General features: G+C 38.5%; 1 protein-coding gene across 1 annotated transcript in view; it reads right to left on the bottom strand.

Moving 5' to 3' along the window:
- TPD52 (tumor protein D52) overlaps window positions 1-11,196 on the bottom strand; it is a 134,393-nt gene extending 123,197 nt beyond the window's left edge. The window contains exon 1 of the mRNA XM_020976207.2: window positions 10,780-11,196. Coding sequence (XP_020831866.1) covers window positions 10,780-10,798 — 19 coding nt within the window. The 5' untranslated portion in view covers window positions 10,799-11,196. The remainder of the gene's footprint in view (window positions 1-10,779) is intronic.
- Between the last annotated feature and the right edge of the window lie 6,484 nt (window positions 11,197-17,680).

The raw sequence follows: 17,680 nt of genomic DNA, 5'->3' as shown, positions 1-17,680 counted from the left end.
AGATTCTCTCTTGAAATTCACAGGTTTACTTTGGGAAAAAGAATGCATCACATTTGTCCATATCATCTGGCATCCACTGTTAAAAGAGACTTTGCACAGAAAGAATACTAATTAAAGACAATACTGTATGTAGATATACTGACCTACCCATATGCTTAAATATCTATTGTTGGCATATAAACACTCATTATGCATTAAAATTTTTAGGTAAAAAATACAGACCACATTCTAGTTGAAGTGTATTCTTCCCGACAGAGGTTGGTTGTTACTCTAAATCACACTACTCTGGTTTGGAAAGTAACATCAGACAGCCAGGTCTAATAATGTTTAACTTATTGCTATTTCTCATCTAAAAGGAATGAATGTTGTGCCACAGTAGTTGAAAAACAGTTACTGTGGCTCAGCAATACCCCGGTGATTTGGAATTTGAAAGTATATACTCATCTACACATCTAATAGCTAGGTTTCTAAACAATAAGAGTTTACAATAGCTTATTTTAACCACTGTAGAAGAAAAATATTTCTAAATTGTATTACACATTTTCCTATTTTCTTAAGCAGATGATGCAGAATTTAACCATTTCTTCATTATGATAATCAATTGCTGTGCTATAAAATAGTAACACCCTCCTTTGAGGTTAACAATTTCCCCTGCTGTTAGGAGCTTGGAGGGGTAGGGTTAAGAGCAGATATTTGTGAATAAAGAATGCCAACTTTTTTACCTCTATTCTCACTATTCAGAGGCCTTTGGGGGTTTTTCCCTGGTTCTTACAGATGTTTCAGATATGTGGGGTTGCAAGATAAGTGAGAAACCACTGTGTCTACAATTCCTTTAATGGATTCCAGCACTGATTCTCAAATTTGGTGATGCATGATCCACTGTCACGTACATACCTACATCCATACTTACATACTATATTTAAATACACGTAAATAGATTTGTCAGTTTCTGGCATGAAAATGAGAAAATTATAAGTAAATGATTCCTGATAAAAAATATTATCTGTCAGCTTTGCTCATATTAAGAAAGTTATTTTTCAGGGTTGTCGGATACATCTTTCTTACACAAACTTAGAGAAAGCTCTACTCATTAAACAGGTATATAAAAACACACACCTATCTCTGAAATTTCCATCCTTCTCATTGCCAAATTATATCCTTGTATTTCTGAAAGGAACTTTTCCATTTAAACCAAATAGTTGCATATTATGCCAGGAATTTTTCCAATTACTTGTATGTAACCTTATAACTTTAGTTGTTTACAGAGATCAAAGAATCAGATGTTTTAAAATTGTAAGAGACTTCAAAAGTTACCTAGTCCAACTCTTGCATTTTATAACAATTGAGGAAACTGAGGTCCAGGGAAACCATGTAAATAATTCAAGGTCACACAGGTTATAACTCACTAAATCAGAATTCTACCCAAATTTCTGACCCCAACTCCAGTGTTCTTTACTTTGTACCCTAACACTTTCCTAAAGCCTAGACCTAGAAAGAATGGAACAAACAATAAGAAGGATATAACCCTTTAGAACTGGGTTATAAATGGCCACAAAGAGCTACCAGCTTTTAAAAATAATCACTACTGTAATTTAGATTTTTTTTAATGTTATACACTGTTGATTCTTATCTTAGACAACAGTTTTGGGGAGTTGGGGAAAACAATCAAATTACTTCTATATAATGTGTTCACTGGTAATAAGGTCTGCCTTCATCAGAATTTTTCTCAAATTTTATCAAAATCAAATTTGATCATAGCTCTAGAACTGAAAGGGCCCTAAGAGGCCCTCTGGTTCCATCATTTCATTTTACAAAGTTGAGGAAAACTGAGGTCCAGGAAAATTATGTGGACTGTCAAGGTCCCAGATAGTAAGCATTAGAGGTGGGATTTGAATCCAAGGCCTTTGACTCCAGATCCCATATTCTTTCCACTATAGATAGATATATACATGCATGCATATATACACACATACATATGTATACACATACACACATATGTGGTATTGTGGTAAAACTTTAAGGCAATTTCAGCGCTCTGTGGAAGTTTAAAGTACAAATCAGATGATAATTCGGGGACTAACTTTCATAACTTTAGGTAGCTTTCTTTCCTTCCTCTAATCTTCCCCTCCAATTACTTCTGTAATCACTACCAACTGTTTTTAAATCGATTTACTTTATTCACCATCTAGGCAAACAAAATGGATAAAGTTTGTGAATTTTAAAATGAGCTTGTTACATTTTTTATTGAGCACTTAACAGAATCAAACCAACAATTCATTGTATTCAAAGGGTTATGAAGAAAGTAGATGCCACTGTTCAGCTTTTGAACAACATATGGCCAATTTAGAGGATAAGTGCAAAAATGTCATTATTTTCATTTCAGCCCTGTCACTATACCTTCCTTACCTTAGTCTCTCTGGGCCTTAATTTCTTCTGTAAAACAAGCCAACTGAACCAGACAACTTCTAATCAATAATTATTTATTAATGATCTCAGAACATGGATAGACTTGCACAAAATAATGAAGAGTGAAATGAACAGAACCAAGAGAACATTGCATACAGTTACAGCAATATTGTTTTTTAAGAACAACTTTGAGTGAATAAGTCATTTTGACTATTACAAATACCCAAATTAACTACATGGGACATGTGAAAGAGACACTTCTCTGCATCCAGAGAAAGAACTGATAAATAGAAGTATATATAGAATGGTTTTACATGCACATGCATATTTGTGTCTAATGGTAGCCATCTGGAGGGGGAAGAGAAAAAAAATGGAAAAAAAAAGAAATGTACATGACAACTTTATTATATATTTAAAAGGAATAGCAAGTTGTACGTAACATATTTGTAGTTTCATGTGCAATCTTTTTATTATATTATGTTATAGAAATGCATATTTTATCTCATAAATTAAAATTTAAATAAACAACATTTTTTTTAAAAAACTACTATGTGCACCAAGCTAGGTGTTAGGGATACATGTACACAAAACAGCCCATAATTTCTAGAAGCTTAAATTCTAACAAGGAAGACAACAGACACATAAGAATGATAACCAGCATAAATATAAACAGAATAAATACAAATATGTTACAAAGTAGCTAAATTCAAGGTAGCCAGGACAGGAGGCCACTAGGAGATGGGGAAGGAGGGAAATCAGGAAATGCAGATGATGGTGCCTGAGCTGCTGCTTAAGGAAGAGAACTCCTAGAGGCAGAGATAAGATTGAGTGTGTTCTAAGCATGCGGGAAGGCACAAAGATGAAAACTGGAGATAGTGTCATGTATACTGAAAAGTAAAAAGACAGTTTGGTTGGATCACAAAGTTCAGGAAGAGGTTTACATACAGTGAACCTGGAAGCATAAGTTGGGGCCGGTTGTAAAGAGCTTTCAAAGCCAAGGAAAAAAGTTTATATTTTATCCAAGAGGCAACAGAAAGTCACTGGAGGCAAATGAGTAGGGGAATCACATGGTCAGACCTGCACTTAAGGAAAATTACTTTAGCAGCAGGAAAGACTGGACTAGAGAGTGATTTGAGGCAGGGAGACTTTTATAATACTCTAGGCAAGAAGTGATGAAGGCCTGAAATATGGTGGTATCTTAGTGAGAGGCATAGTGGAGTTAGAAAGGGCATAGTCTGGCAACTGATTGGAGATGTGGGGGTGAGGGAGACTGAGGAGTCAAGGACGATGCCACCGTTACAAACATAGGTAACTGGAAGAACAGTGATACTTTTGACAAAAACAGGGGAGTGTAGAATAGGGAAGGGCATGGGGGGGCAAAGATAATGAGTTCAGTTTTGGACATGTTGAGCTTAAGACATCTTTGGAATGGATTGAAGTTGGATATATCTGTGAGTCATCTACAGAGAGATGACAGTAAAACTCATGTGAACTTGATAAGGTTGGCAAGAAAGAATGCTGAGCAGCAGTTCTTAACCTGGGATCTTTAAACTTGAAAAAATAACCTACATTTTAATACAATTGATTTCCTTTGTAATCTCACGTATTGTATTTTTACACATTTAAACTGCCCTGAGAAGGATTCCATATGCTTCAGATTGTCAGAGGGGTCCATGACACAAAAAAGGTTGAAAACTCTTTGGTTAGAGGAAGAAATTGAACTAGGTCAGAACTCTGGGTAACATCCATACTTAGGAGGCATGATATAGATGATGAGGCAGCAAAGGAGTAGTCAGATAAAGAGAAGAACCAGGAGCTAGCAGCATCACAAAATTCAGAAAGGAGAAAATATGTATGGAGAGAGTGTGGCCAACAGTGTCAAACAAGGTAGATATGTCAAGAAAGATGAAGACCAGGAAAGGCCATCATATTTGGCAATAAAAGACCACTGATTACTGAAAAGAGTAACTTATGTTGAATGATTAGCTTAGAAGCCAAATTACAAAGAGCTGAGTGAATAATAAGAGAGGATGTGGAAACAGAGAGTATCAACAGCTTTCTCAAGGAATTTGGCTAAGAAAGGGGAAAAAAAGATAGAGGATGATAGCTTGAGAAGATAGTGAGATCTAGTGAAGATGAGGAATATGATAAACCTGATGGAAGCATAAGCACATTTAAAATCAGTAAGAAAGAAATCAGTTGATAGGGAGAGGCTGAAAGAATGGGAGAAACTGGATAACTGAGGATACAATCTGCTGGAGAAAACACGAAGTGATGGGATCAAGTATTCATGTAGGGGAACTGGCCTTGGCAAGGAAAGGGACAACTCTTTAGGAAGATAGCATGAAAAATTATGTCAAGGAGTTTAACAACAAAGACAGAGCTGATGTTCAATGGCTTCAATTTTCGGAGTAATTTAAGAAGCAATTTTCTGAGTAAAGAGGCAAAGTCAGACAGAAAGAAAGAAAAGGAAATGTGGGGAAGAGGCAGCTTGAAAATGGAAGAATAGGTATAGAACAGGTACTGTGGGGAGTCAGAGAATTAGGGGAGAATAAAGTATTAGGGGAGTTTAAATGGACTGCCTTGCTGTAGTTGAATAACATGGAATTTGTAATGTCTTCTGTCAGTACAATGGTAAGTAGGAGGGAGAGAGGATGGTTGGGAAAAGTATAGGAAGTGAATGCTAAATATTAATGATACAATAAAAATGTTTTTTAAAATGTAAATTCCAATCTAAGATATTAGCACCATATCATAAGCTAGTACTAATGCTCCAGTGTTACTAGAAATAAGTCACTTGACTGAGTCACAGAAAAAATTTGGGAAAGGATAACTTTCTTTGGAGAGCTTTAATTGCATTTTTTACAATAAGGTCCAAGTCTAATCAGATATTTTTAAAGTCTAAAACTTGGATTCTAATAAGAAGAGATGAGGAGGGAGTGTATTTTGCAGGTTTAGTGGACAACCTGGACAAAAGCATGGAAAAAAGAGATGGAAATACTGAGGAACAATAGAAAATGGACAATTTTGACTAGACCACTGAGTATGTGACAGAGAGTAATATATCAACAGTCCAGAGCCTTCCAAAGACTTTGGGCTCACAGAGACCTGTCCAATACCTGGGTTAGTTTCTCTCTTTGGGTCCTTGATCCCATTTTGAGTTAATTCAGGAAAAGTTCCAAAAATTCTTTGTTAGCTTGAGTCAAGTTAATGGTATGTATTAATTGCTTACTATGAGCCAAGAACTATGCACTGAGAATACAAAAAAGTGAAAAGATAGTTCCTGCCCTCAGGGAACTTACTGTCTAATGGAAAAGATTCCATGTAAACAACCGGGTATACAGAAGAGAAGTACAAAGTAGACAGATGACAATCACAGAGGGGCAAGCTGGGGGATGGAGTCAGTGGGATTTGACCTGAGTTTTGCTAAAAGTCAGGGAAACCAAAAGGCAATAGTGAGGAGCCAGAGCATTCCAGCATGAAGGACAGCCAGGGCAAAGGCTTGGAGCTGGGAAAAGGAAGTGTCTTGTTCAAGGAATTGCAAGTAGGACAGTGCTGCTGAAATGTAGAGTCATGGAAGAGAATTAAATGTGACGAGATTGGAAAGGTGGGAAAGGACTAGGTTATGAAGAGCTTTAAATGACAAAGGATTTTGGGGGGGGGAAGGATTTAAGTGAAAAGGATATTTGATACTAGAGGTAATAGGGAATCATCACTGAGACGTATGTGTGTGTGTCAGACTTACCCTCTGTATTTGAGAGGAGGACAGACTGGTATGGAGGGAGACTTGAGACAGGAAACCAATCAGAAGGCTACTGCAATAGCACAGGCATTAGGTGAGGAGGCAGTAGTAGACAAGAAGCAGTCAGACAAGTTGAAGAACCAGGAGATAGCAGTGTCACAAAACTCAAAGAAGAGAAAGCATGTCTAAGAGAGTGGTCAACAGTGTCATGTGGTAGATATGTCAAGAAAGATGAAAACTGAGAAAGGCCAACTGATTTAGCAATAAGGAGCCATCAGTAACTGAAAAGAGCAATATCTGTTGAATGATAAAGTGAGAAAACCAAATTATGATGAAGACATGTACCACAGTAATGGCTGTGTAAGTGCAAAGGTCATGCACAAAAGATGTAGTGAAGGAAAAAACGACAAGATTTGGCAATGGATTGCATACATGGGCTGAGTAAGAATCATGGGTAGAAGATAACACCGGGGTTACAAGTCTGAGTGACTGAGAGGATGATGGTGCCCTTGACAATAGACAAAGAAGCTGGAAAGAAGGGAGGGCTTTGGGGAAAAGATAACAGTGTCTGTTCTGAGTATGTTGAATTTGAGATGCCTATGGGATATCCAGTTTCAGAACAAACCCAATATACTGGCTGAGGGCAGGGAAGGGGTGCCACGGAGCTTAAGAAAAGATCAGGTTTGGAACAGATCCTGTGGGAAATGAGATAGTAAATTGATTAGCAAAGAACAGAGGGTTTGGCTTGCAACAGTGAGGGCCCACTTGACATTAGAAAACAAATTTGCAGAGGATTCAATTGGTGTAGTATTTTGGTTTCCTCCAGTTCCAGTGAGCTTGAGGCCACTGGACCTCTCCTGACCACAATGTTATTTTGACTCCAGTCTCTCTCCTCAGATATAAAAACAAAAAAATTTACAAGGATAAAAACATAGATCAAATATTTAATGATCTGTCTACCAGGGGCCTTTTCAATGTTCTCCTCTGGTCATAACAGAACTGTTAAAACAAAATACTAAATATCTGTCCTGTTCTATAAAGGGAAGAAGGAATTTTTTCCCCCTACTATTCGTGCTCTAGTTAGCACTTTCCAATTAGGTACTACCTAAGTATGCTGTGCTCAGCACAATACTCCAAAACTCTGATATGCATCATATAATTCAAAGCTTTTAAGTCTCAATATTTACTAAGCACTTACTCTACGGGAATTTGTAAGTGGGAGCCAGGAGGATCTAGAGATGGAACACAGTCCTAATTTTAAGGCATATCAGAAGTGAGGACACTTGTGGAAAATGAATATAAAAGCATATACAGGAGTGCAAGAGGTCAGGTCTAGAGATCTCATGTTCTCCCTTTTCCCTTTAAACCCAAGGTCAAGGGCACTCATCTACTGTCACCTCTTTAGTCATTTGACAAGACACCTTTGCTGGTAACACACTATCTTCCTCCTCCTTCTCCATCTTATACCTCAGGCTATCCCAGCCCTCCTAGGTAACAATTGATCTGATATGGTCATTTTACTAATGATATAACAGAAAAAGGTTATAGGAGCTCCTTAAAGGCCCCTCCCTTTCCAGTTCCTTAACCACACATTAATTATAAGAAAGGCCTACTAGAGACAACTACTACTTGGGTCTACTGTATTACAGTTATCCCTTCAACATCTCAGGGGTTAGAGGATTGGTGCCCCCTCAATCTGGAAAATCTAAGTAAAATATTTTGGCCCCCCCTTCACACCAGAGAAGAAGTCTGAATTATTATGGTATTAAAAGATAAAATATGTTGATGTTATACAATATCATACACATATTTTATGCATTTCTGAGTCTCTAAACTTTTTTTGTATCATCTGCTGGCCTTCATGTGTCATCTGTAGCTTCCACAAAATTCCCAAAATATTCCCATTTAATTTCTTATGCCGACCCACAATATATGGAAACTGCTATAGGGAAAGTTGCAATGTGGAAGGGATAACTGTAATTTGTAAAAATAAAATAAAAAGTGTACAATTTATTACAAGCAAAGCTGCAGTGAAATCTCTCCAGAATCAATTTTAAAATCCTCTCACACACGCTAGAATGTGGATTTTCATGATGTTATTTTCTATTACTCTAAGGAGTTCTTCCTCATAAAAGGATGCTGACCATTTGCTATGGGATCTCTTTGAGCTGGAAAGAAGTTATTCCAGGTCTAAAATGGCCATTTATGAATTGTTAACCTACTTTGACTACATTCAAATACTAAAGTCCAAAGTAGAAGAAGCTAGATTGTACAGTACAGTGGCACCAGAAAGACCCAAATTCAAATGTTACCTCTGACACTTAGCTGTGTGACCCTGGGCAAGTGAGTTGGCCAGTCTGCCTCAGTTTCCTCAACTGCAAAATAAGCATTATAATAGCACCTACCCCCCAGAGTCATTGTAAAGATCAAATTAGATCATATTTGTAAGGTTCTTCAAAAACTTAAATGCACTACATAAATACTAGCTTATTTATTGTTATTATTGTTATCAAACACTTAAGTGCCTAGTATACATCAGGTGCTGTGCCATGTGCAAGGGATACAAAAAGATAGGCAGTCCCTGCCCCGAAATAGAATATAATCTCCTATTAGGGGGAAACAACACATTTATTGATGAGTAAACACAAGAAAAACATACATTGATGGGTGATACAGCAACTATGAGGAGAAATTAGCAAAAACAACTTGAGGAAAGGGTTCTAGAGCTAAACTTTGAAGAGAGCTAGAGGTTCTAAGAAAGGGAATTAAGGAGGGAGTGCATAGCATGGAGGTGGAAGATGGAATGTTGTACACCAGGAACATCAAATAGGTCAATTTAGCTGCACTGTAGCATGCATTCGAGGGAGTAATGTGTCAGTTTGGAAAGACAGGCTGGAGACAAAATGTGAAAGGCTTAAATGTGAAACAAGTTCACTCTAAAAAAAAAAACGGGCAGCCACTTCTTGAAGCTGCTTGAGCAGAAGAAAGACATAATCAGAGTACTTCAAGAATACCAATTTAGCAGCTATGTGGAGAATGGATTGGACAGAGAAGAGACTGGATACAGGAAGACCAGTTAGAAAGTTATTCCCATAATCCAGTGGCGAGATGATGAGAGTTTGGCCTAAGGTGCTTGGGATCTGAGTAGAAAGAAGGGGATGGATGTAAGAGTACTTGGGGAGGTAGGATGTGGAAAAAATGTGCAACTGAATGTGTATGGAAGGCCAGAAAAACAGTAGTGACCTGGACATAAATGGTGAAGTTAGGAGGAGGTATGGGTTTAGGAAAAAAATAATGAATTCCAGTATTCGGTTATTTGTCATATACAAGTAGGAAGTACTGGAATTTAAGTACAACCATACCATTTGTTTTCATGTATTTTATTCCATTTATTCAAATGTCCTATAAGTTAAAAAGCAAGTGCCCCTAAACAGAATTTCATACAGTAAATGCCTGCTAAAACAACATTAACTTACATGGTGAGAACGGTTCTGTTCCTACTAGACACTCTACACGTCAAGACCTCTGACCAGATTTAATGATATGAGCAAAGTGAGGCTTCTCGTTTGCAATGTGTGAAAAGAAGATCTACAATTACCTGAGTTAAAATCACTACATGAATCCACAGAACAAGCAGATTCCAAGGACCATGTAAGTGGCACTATACATGTTACACATCTGAAAGCAACAGTAAAGTTAATGTGTTTTAAAACAAGGATTTTAACGGGAATTGAACCACGGATTTCATTTATTATTATAAACAGTAACTCGTTTTTAAGAGTATGTGATTTAAAAGCTATGATAAATTAGCCAATGTTTTCGGGTGTAAGGTTAGCACATGGCAGACAGAGGATGGGCCCCTTCCCTTTTTTCAGTGCTTCCCTACCACACCTAAAAAGCACCCTCCCTATCCCCAAAGCCTTCAGTTTGAGACCTGAAATGCTAGAAATGCATGCACTTCAAACAAACTCCACCGAAAATAGGAAAAGCCTTCTCAACTCAGTTACTACAGATTACCAGAAAGCTGAAGTTAACCCATTCTCCACCAGCTTTAGAACAATCAACAACTACCCAGCCTAGCCCGGGGTCCGTCAGGTGCAGAGGGTGTATGGTGGAGGCCCTGTTCTCCAGGGCAGAGGGAAGCAAACTCTCCAGGGGGATAGAAGGAACACACGAACACACACACACACGCACGCAAAAACACACACACACGCAAGCAAACACACACACACACACACACACACACGCCTTGCTGGAAATCATCCCCTACCAGGCTCCCCGAATCCGCACGGACCCAACACAATCCCTCCCTCTACTCCCGATCCCGATCCCAGGTGGATCGCAACTTCTGGCCTTGGCACCTGCGTCGGCACCTGCTCCCGAGCCGCACCTGCCCCTCCTCCAGGACCCGAACCTGGAAAGCCAAGGAGGGTGCCCCAGCCCAGCTTTCCTCCCGCCGAGGGGCGGCCGAAGCCGTGCGCCAGGCGCAAGAGCAGCAGGAGCAGCACAGCCAGCGGGCTGGGCTCACCCCTGTCTTCCTGCCCACCCAGCCACCCTTCCCCTCTGGCCCCGGGGAGCGGAGCAGAGCAGCAGCCACGGCAAGGGCCGGAGGGCAGCCGTCGCCTGCTCACCTGGCTCCCCGCTGTCCATGTTCGCTCGCAGCTCCCTGCTTCCTGGGGTGGCCAGCGCCTGAGTGGGCGCGGAACGGCTGGATTCGTACTGCTGCCGCCTGGGCTGGAGCTGGGGCTGGGGCGGGGGTCACCGACAGAGCTCCCGCCGCCGCCGCCGCCGCCTCCGGAACGTCCCCACCCACTCCTTCTCGGGAGGCCCGCACCTCCTGGAGAGCGCCTTCCCGGGGCGTCACCCAACCACCTGACCCGGCAGACCTGGGCACTGCGCTGCGATCCGCCCTGCACAGTCAGCGGCGGCGGCAGCAGTGAGCTCGAGCTCGCAGTCGCCCGGGAGGGTCTGGGCCTTGGGGCGGGGACGGATGCGGACTGGAGGGAGAGTTATCTTCTGGAAGGAGGAGGAGGCATGGGATAGAAGAAGTGACAGCAGCTGCTGGGGGGGAGGGGAGCAGAAGCGAACCATAAAGGCGGAAACCACGGGATGCTCCTGGGGGAGGGGAGAAGGGCGACGTGTGCATACTATTTATCAAGTTCCTTTTTTTTTTAAGCCATAGATTTTTACTTGATATTTGTGGAGCCTTCTTCTGGTCTCACTGGCACCTGCTCATGGCTGGTGTAAAAATAATAATAAATAGCATTTGTAGAGAGCTTTATGGTTTGCAAAGCACACATATATAATATATATATATCTTATATATATAATATATATGATATAGATATCATATATATCATATATATATACATATATATATATTAAATGTACCTCATTTGAGCCTAAGAACAACCCAGCTAGGTAGTCGCTATTATAATTCCCATTTTACAGACAAGAAAATGGGCTTAGAAAGGTTTAATGACTTTCCCAAGTTCATATAACTAATAAGTAACTGAGGCAGGATTTTAACTCGGGTCTTCCTTATTTTAGGTACAACACTATCCACTTGGTCACAACAGGAAGGTTATTTTGAAGATTTATTTTGAAATGGCTTTGCATTATTGTTATTTTTATTATCATCCTCTTCCTCATCATCATCATCAAAGTAGAGATAGGGATAGGAAGTGGAACTGTGATTTTATCACAGAGTAAGCACCTAAAAATGTGTATTGATTCATTGATTTTTACAAATGCACTGCTATGATCAACATCTGCCTATGTATGATTAATGCCAAAGAGTTACAAAGTTTAAAATGTACTCTGTTATTTGCATTTAAAAAATGCATAGAAAAATGTTGCTTCTATAGTGATTATACACTAATATAGTAACTAGTTAACACATTAACTAGTTAATACACTAAGTAACTAATATAAGTTGTAAGTGAAATATAAGCATCTTTCATTAGGACACGGAAAAAAAATCAGACCGATTTTTTGATAGCTAAATATAGATTTTTTAGGTGATAAATGTGAAAGATACCCATTTGGGAATTGTTTAATTGAGAATAGCCAGTATTAAGGGTAATTATTTTGTGGCTGAAAGTAATCTAATACATGTAATTAACTAAAGAATTAAACATGGAGATCTTTTAAAATTTGCTATTTTAAAAAAATGCTCAGAAAGCAAAGAGCTGAAAACAAAGTAGATACACATCCTTCTGGGAATGGCTAAACAAATTCATGTGATACATGAAGAAAATGGAATATTACTACACTCTAAAAAGGAATAAAAAGAATCTAGGGGGGCATTGGAAAACTTATATGAGCTGATACAAAGTGAAATAAACAGAACCAGAAAAACAATATAGACAATAACAATAAAACAGAATCCTGTGTAATTATAACCAAGCTTGACTGCAAAGAAGAAATAGGAAAATACACCTACCTCCCTTCTTTGAAGAAGAAAAGGACTGTGAGGATTGAACCTAGCATATACTGTTGGACTTGATTGACATATTGGTTTGGTTTGCTGAACACATTTTTTTTCTTTATTATTTGTTACATGGGATGACTTTTGAGGGAGTGAAGGGGAGAGATATGTTGGGAAATGAATATAAAAACAAAAGGTACAACTGAACAATGTTAACTGCCCCCAAATTCCCCAACTATGGCTGTTATCTTTGTTATTTATCATTTTTGCATTTTCAAAGTATTTTATAATAATTAGTCCACCCTGTGCCATTCTCAGCTCCCTAAATCTTTAAATTCTATATTTTTATTTATTTGATTAAATATTCCCCAATTACATGTAAAAAATTAACATTCTTTTTAAAATTTTGATTTCCAAATTCTCTTCCTCCCATCCAGCCCTCTCCTACCCACTGAGAAGGCAAGCAATATGACATCAATACACATAAAAAAGTCATGCAAAGCATATTTCCATATGAACCATTCAACTCCTTAAACCTTGATAATGATCTCTTTTATAGGAGAAAGCTGCATTAGAGATTCATCCAGTAAGTCTTGCTTAATAACTATAAATATAATGTACCTGTAATCCTCATCCTTCTTAGTCCTTATCCTTCCTGATCTCTCTACAACCTTTGATGCTATCAAATACTGTCTTCTTGATACTCTCTCTTTTCTCCATTTTCATGACACTGCTCTCTTCTGTTTTTCCTCCTACCTATCTGAATGCTCCTCAATCTCCTTTGCTGGATCCTCATCCAGATCACACTTATTAATGGTGGGTGAACCCCAAGGCTGTGTCCTCTGTCCTCTGCCCTCTACGTTATCTCTCTGGATGATCTCATCAACTCCCATGGATTCAATTATCATCTCTATGCAGATAATTCTCAGACTTGTTTATTTAGCCCTAACCTCTCTCCTGATCTCAAATCTCTCATCTCCTATTGCCTACTGGACATCTCAAACTGGATGTCCTTGGGCTGTCCTAAACTCCATGTGTCCAAAACAGAACTCACTAGCTATCTCACTACCCTCTTATAAACTTCCCTCTTGCCCCACTGAGAGCGTCATTATCCTCTAAATTACCTAAGTTCATAAACTAGGTGTCATCCTCAACTCTTCACTTGCGCTCACCCCATATATCCAATCTGTTGCCCAGTTCTGTCAGTTCTAATTTCGTGATATCTTGTTTATGCCAGTCTCGTTCCTGGACTATTGCAATAGCCTTCTGGTTGCTCTCCTTGTCTCAAGTGTGTCCCCACCCCAGTCTACCCTCTACTTAGCTGCCAAAGTGATCTTCCTAAAACACAGGTCTGATCATGTCACTCCCCTACTTACTCAGTAAATTCCAATGGCTCCCTACTGCCTCCAGGATCAAAAATTAGAATCCTACATTTGGTTTTTAAAGTTGTTCTCAACTTGAGCCCTTCCTAATCTTTCCAGTCTTCTTACGCTTGTGATTCAGGACATGTTCTGTGATTCAGGACACTGGCCTTCTTGTTCTTCAAATATGACATTTCATCTCTTGACTCTGGGCTTTTTATTGGTTATCTATATCACTGAAATATTCTTCTTCCTTGTCTCTGCTACCTAGTTCCCTTGGTTTCCTTCAAGACTCAGCTATAATCTTACCTTCTACAGGAAGCCTTTCCTGGTCTGGGGCAAACCACTCCCTTCCCCCCTTCCCAACTCCCAGTGCTGTTTCTCTGAGATTACTTCCAGTTTACCCCATGTACATCTCGTATGTACATAGTTGATGGTACATTTCTCATCCATTAGAATGTGAGAACAGAGATTGTTTTTGCCTTTTTTTGTATCCCCAGAACTTAGCACAGTGCCTGGCATATAGTAAATGCTTAATTAGTACTTGTTCAGTTGATTTTTTTACTATATCAAACCCATAACCTAAGATTCCAGGTCCTGTTTTCCAGATAAGTATCACATAAACTAGGCTCAATAGATTTTCCTCAATAAATACTTCTTGAAAACATTTGACCACCCCCTCATTCAGGATACTCTTTACTCTCTGAATTTTCCTGACACTGCTTCTTCCTCATTTTGCTACTTGCCTTCTCTTTCTTGTCTCCTCAATAGATCGTCATTCATTTCTTACCCACTGTGGCTTAATGTCGCCCAATATCTATCCTGGGCTCTCTTTTATTGTCCTTCTGCACTCTACATACTCTCAGTGATCTTATCAGCTCCTGGGGGATCTATTATGATTACCTATATGCAGATGATTTCCAGATCTATATGTCTGTCTCTAGTATCTCTTCTGAATTCCAGTTCCACATTACAAATTACCTTTTAGCAACCAACTACAAGTTTGCCTTTCAGAGAGTACATTTACATAATGTCACCATGCTCTAAAATCTTTTTGGCATGTTCCAATACAAATGGATGGGTTCATGAAATGCCTAGACTCAGCAATTATTATTAGCTTAATCATGTTAGTGATATAGATAGAACATTATGTTCACACAGAGGAGAAAAACACCCTGTATCTAACATGTTAGCATGGAAGTTTTCTGTTTATCCTTTCCTTTCATTTACCACATTTTGAGGGTCAACAAACAGAATATTTGCAACATAACTACGAATCATATGATGTTACATGTCCTAAAATAAATAAGGTTTTATATTTTAACACACAGAGGGATCTTGGAAGAGTTGCTAATATTTAGACAACATGCCTGGATGCACTTAGCTGACCCATCATTTAAAAAACGCCTTGCTGGGATAGACTCTTGACATGAATTTATCTATCTTATAATTACATAGTGCTGACTGGAGTTACAATGTCTTGTCTCTTTGGAAGCTTCTTTTTTTTTTTTCCCTAAATTTCCTTCCATAACCAGACCCTTATAAGAAAGGATCTCTTGATGACATGAGATACACAAAGTTATTTAATACATTGGAAATGCAATTGGAAAATTATAGCACTAAGGCCTCTTCTGCTTTCCCTTAAGTTTTTATTTGCTAGCAGCCTGCAGAAATTGAACAAAACGAGATGATAAACCTCTTAGACTAGCCAAAAATAACAATCATTGCAATATATTACAATTTTGCAAAAACAAAGCAACAAACACCACAAAACAACTTATGAGCAAACAGTATAGGAGTCCAAGAAATTTGATTTAATTTAATTATTTGAGAAATTAAGCTGTTTTCTGCTTCTGTGTACACCAGAGCTACTTTCTTACATTCTTTTAACAGGCCATATAGAATTGTGGGAAGAATGTGGTACTGTATTTGGAGTCAGTAGACTGCCATTTACTAGCTATGTGACCTTGGGGAAGTCACTGAACCCCTGAGCCCCAGGTCCTTCATCTATAAAAATAAGGAATTAGAATAGGTGCTCTCTCAGGTCCCCTTCCAACTCTAAATCCTCAGATGTAACAAGACAGGAATGATTAAAAACAAAATAGGTGGTGTTCATTTCAATGAATCTATGGCCTAACTGGTGTAGAATAAAAGCTATCGGGGCAGCTAGGTGGTGCAGTGTTTAGAGCACTGGCTCTGAAGTCAGGAGGACCTGAGTTCAAATCTGGCCTCAGACCAAACACTTGACACTTACTAGCTGTGTGACCCTGGGCAAGTCACTTAATCCCAATTGCCTAAGAAAAAAGCAAAAAAATTAAAAAATAAAAGCTATTTATACTTTCTTCTCCTGGGAGATTTTGCTACCCAGGCCTAAGGGTGAATTTGAATTTTTCTTTGTTTCATGGGTTGCCATGGCCAGAGAATCTATCACCAGTGGCCAACCAAATGAGCCTCTCCACACTTAACTAAGCCTGTTGATCCTAAGACAACAATCCGTTGCTAGGGATCATATTAAATGCCTCTCCAGCTTGGTAGAACCTGCAAGAGCTTGTTTCCCCACAAGCACAGCCTTGGAGAATGTGGCACCAACACTTCTGTACTGGGATGAAACGTAGAAGGACTTTTGTCAATAAATACTTGTTATATAAAAACTGAATTGAAGAAGATTAAAAAAAAAAGTGGACAGGTATGGAGAGACAAGTATTTCAAGTATTTAAGAGTGATATAGGTTAAACATGTAATTTCCTGACAAGAAGATACAGTTTTGATTTTGTCTGTTAATAAAAACCACAGACCATTTAATTTCCCTGTCTTTTTGTCCATTTCCAATTCTGTGTTTATCATGTCACCGCAGGTTTGTCAAGAAGTGAGAAGAACGTTCCCATAGTCTACAACAGGGGTTCTTAACCTTTTTTGTTACCACCTAATTCTTATCAGTCCAGTGAAGCCTATGAACTCCTTCTCATAATAACATTTTTAAAATGTATAAAATACATAAAATTACAAAGAAAATCAATTATGTTTAGCATATGTTATCAGAATTAAAATAAAAAGCAATCAAAAATTGAATTAATGTACCCTTAGTTAAGTAACTTAGTCTAGAGAAGGGGGGAGACATAGAAAAGAGAACAGACTAGAGGAAGGGATATTCAGAATACATGCCATCTTGAGGTGGGGGAGGGGTGAGATTGGGTGAAAATTTGGAACTCAAAAACTTGTGGAAGTGAATGTTGAAAACTAAAATTAAATAAATTTATATTTAAAAAAAAGAAACTTAGTCTAATTGACACACTCTTGGTGAAGCTATGAACCTGTCTAGCCATTCTGGAAAACAAATTGGAACTACCCCACAAGTATTTTTACTCTTTCTAAACGGTATATATCTTGTGACCCAGTAGTACCACTCACTACTAGGCCTATACTCCAAAGGATCAAAGAAAGGACCCATATGTACAAAAACATTTATGGCAGTTTTTTGCTGTTATTGTTGTTTGCAATGTCACAGAATTGGAAACTAAGAGGGGTTCCTATCAATTAGGTAATAGCTGTACAAATTATTATGTATGAATATGATAAAATAATAATTGATAGAATAAAATAGAATAAAACTGTGATATAAGAATGATGGTTTCAGAGAAACCTGGGAAGATTTATGAACTGATGCAGAGTGAAGTGAGCAGAACCAGGGGAATATTTTACATAATAACAATTTGGTAAAGACAAAACAACATGGAAGATGTA

Source organism: Phascolarctos cinereus, unplaced genomic scaffold (assembly GCF_003287225.1).
Source record: "Phascolarctos cinereus isolate Bilbo 61053 unplaced genomic scaffold, phaCin_HiC Scaffold_4;HRSCAF=312, whole genome shotgun sequence".
Taxonomy (NCBI): Eukaryota; Metazoa; Chordata; class Mammalia; order Diprotodontia; family Phascolarctidae; genus Phascolarctos; species Phascolarctos cinereus.
This window is presented reverse-complemented; position numbering and strand designations above follow the sequence as displayed.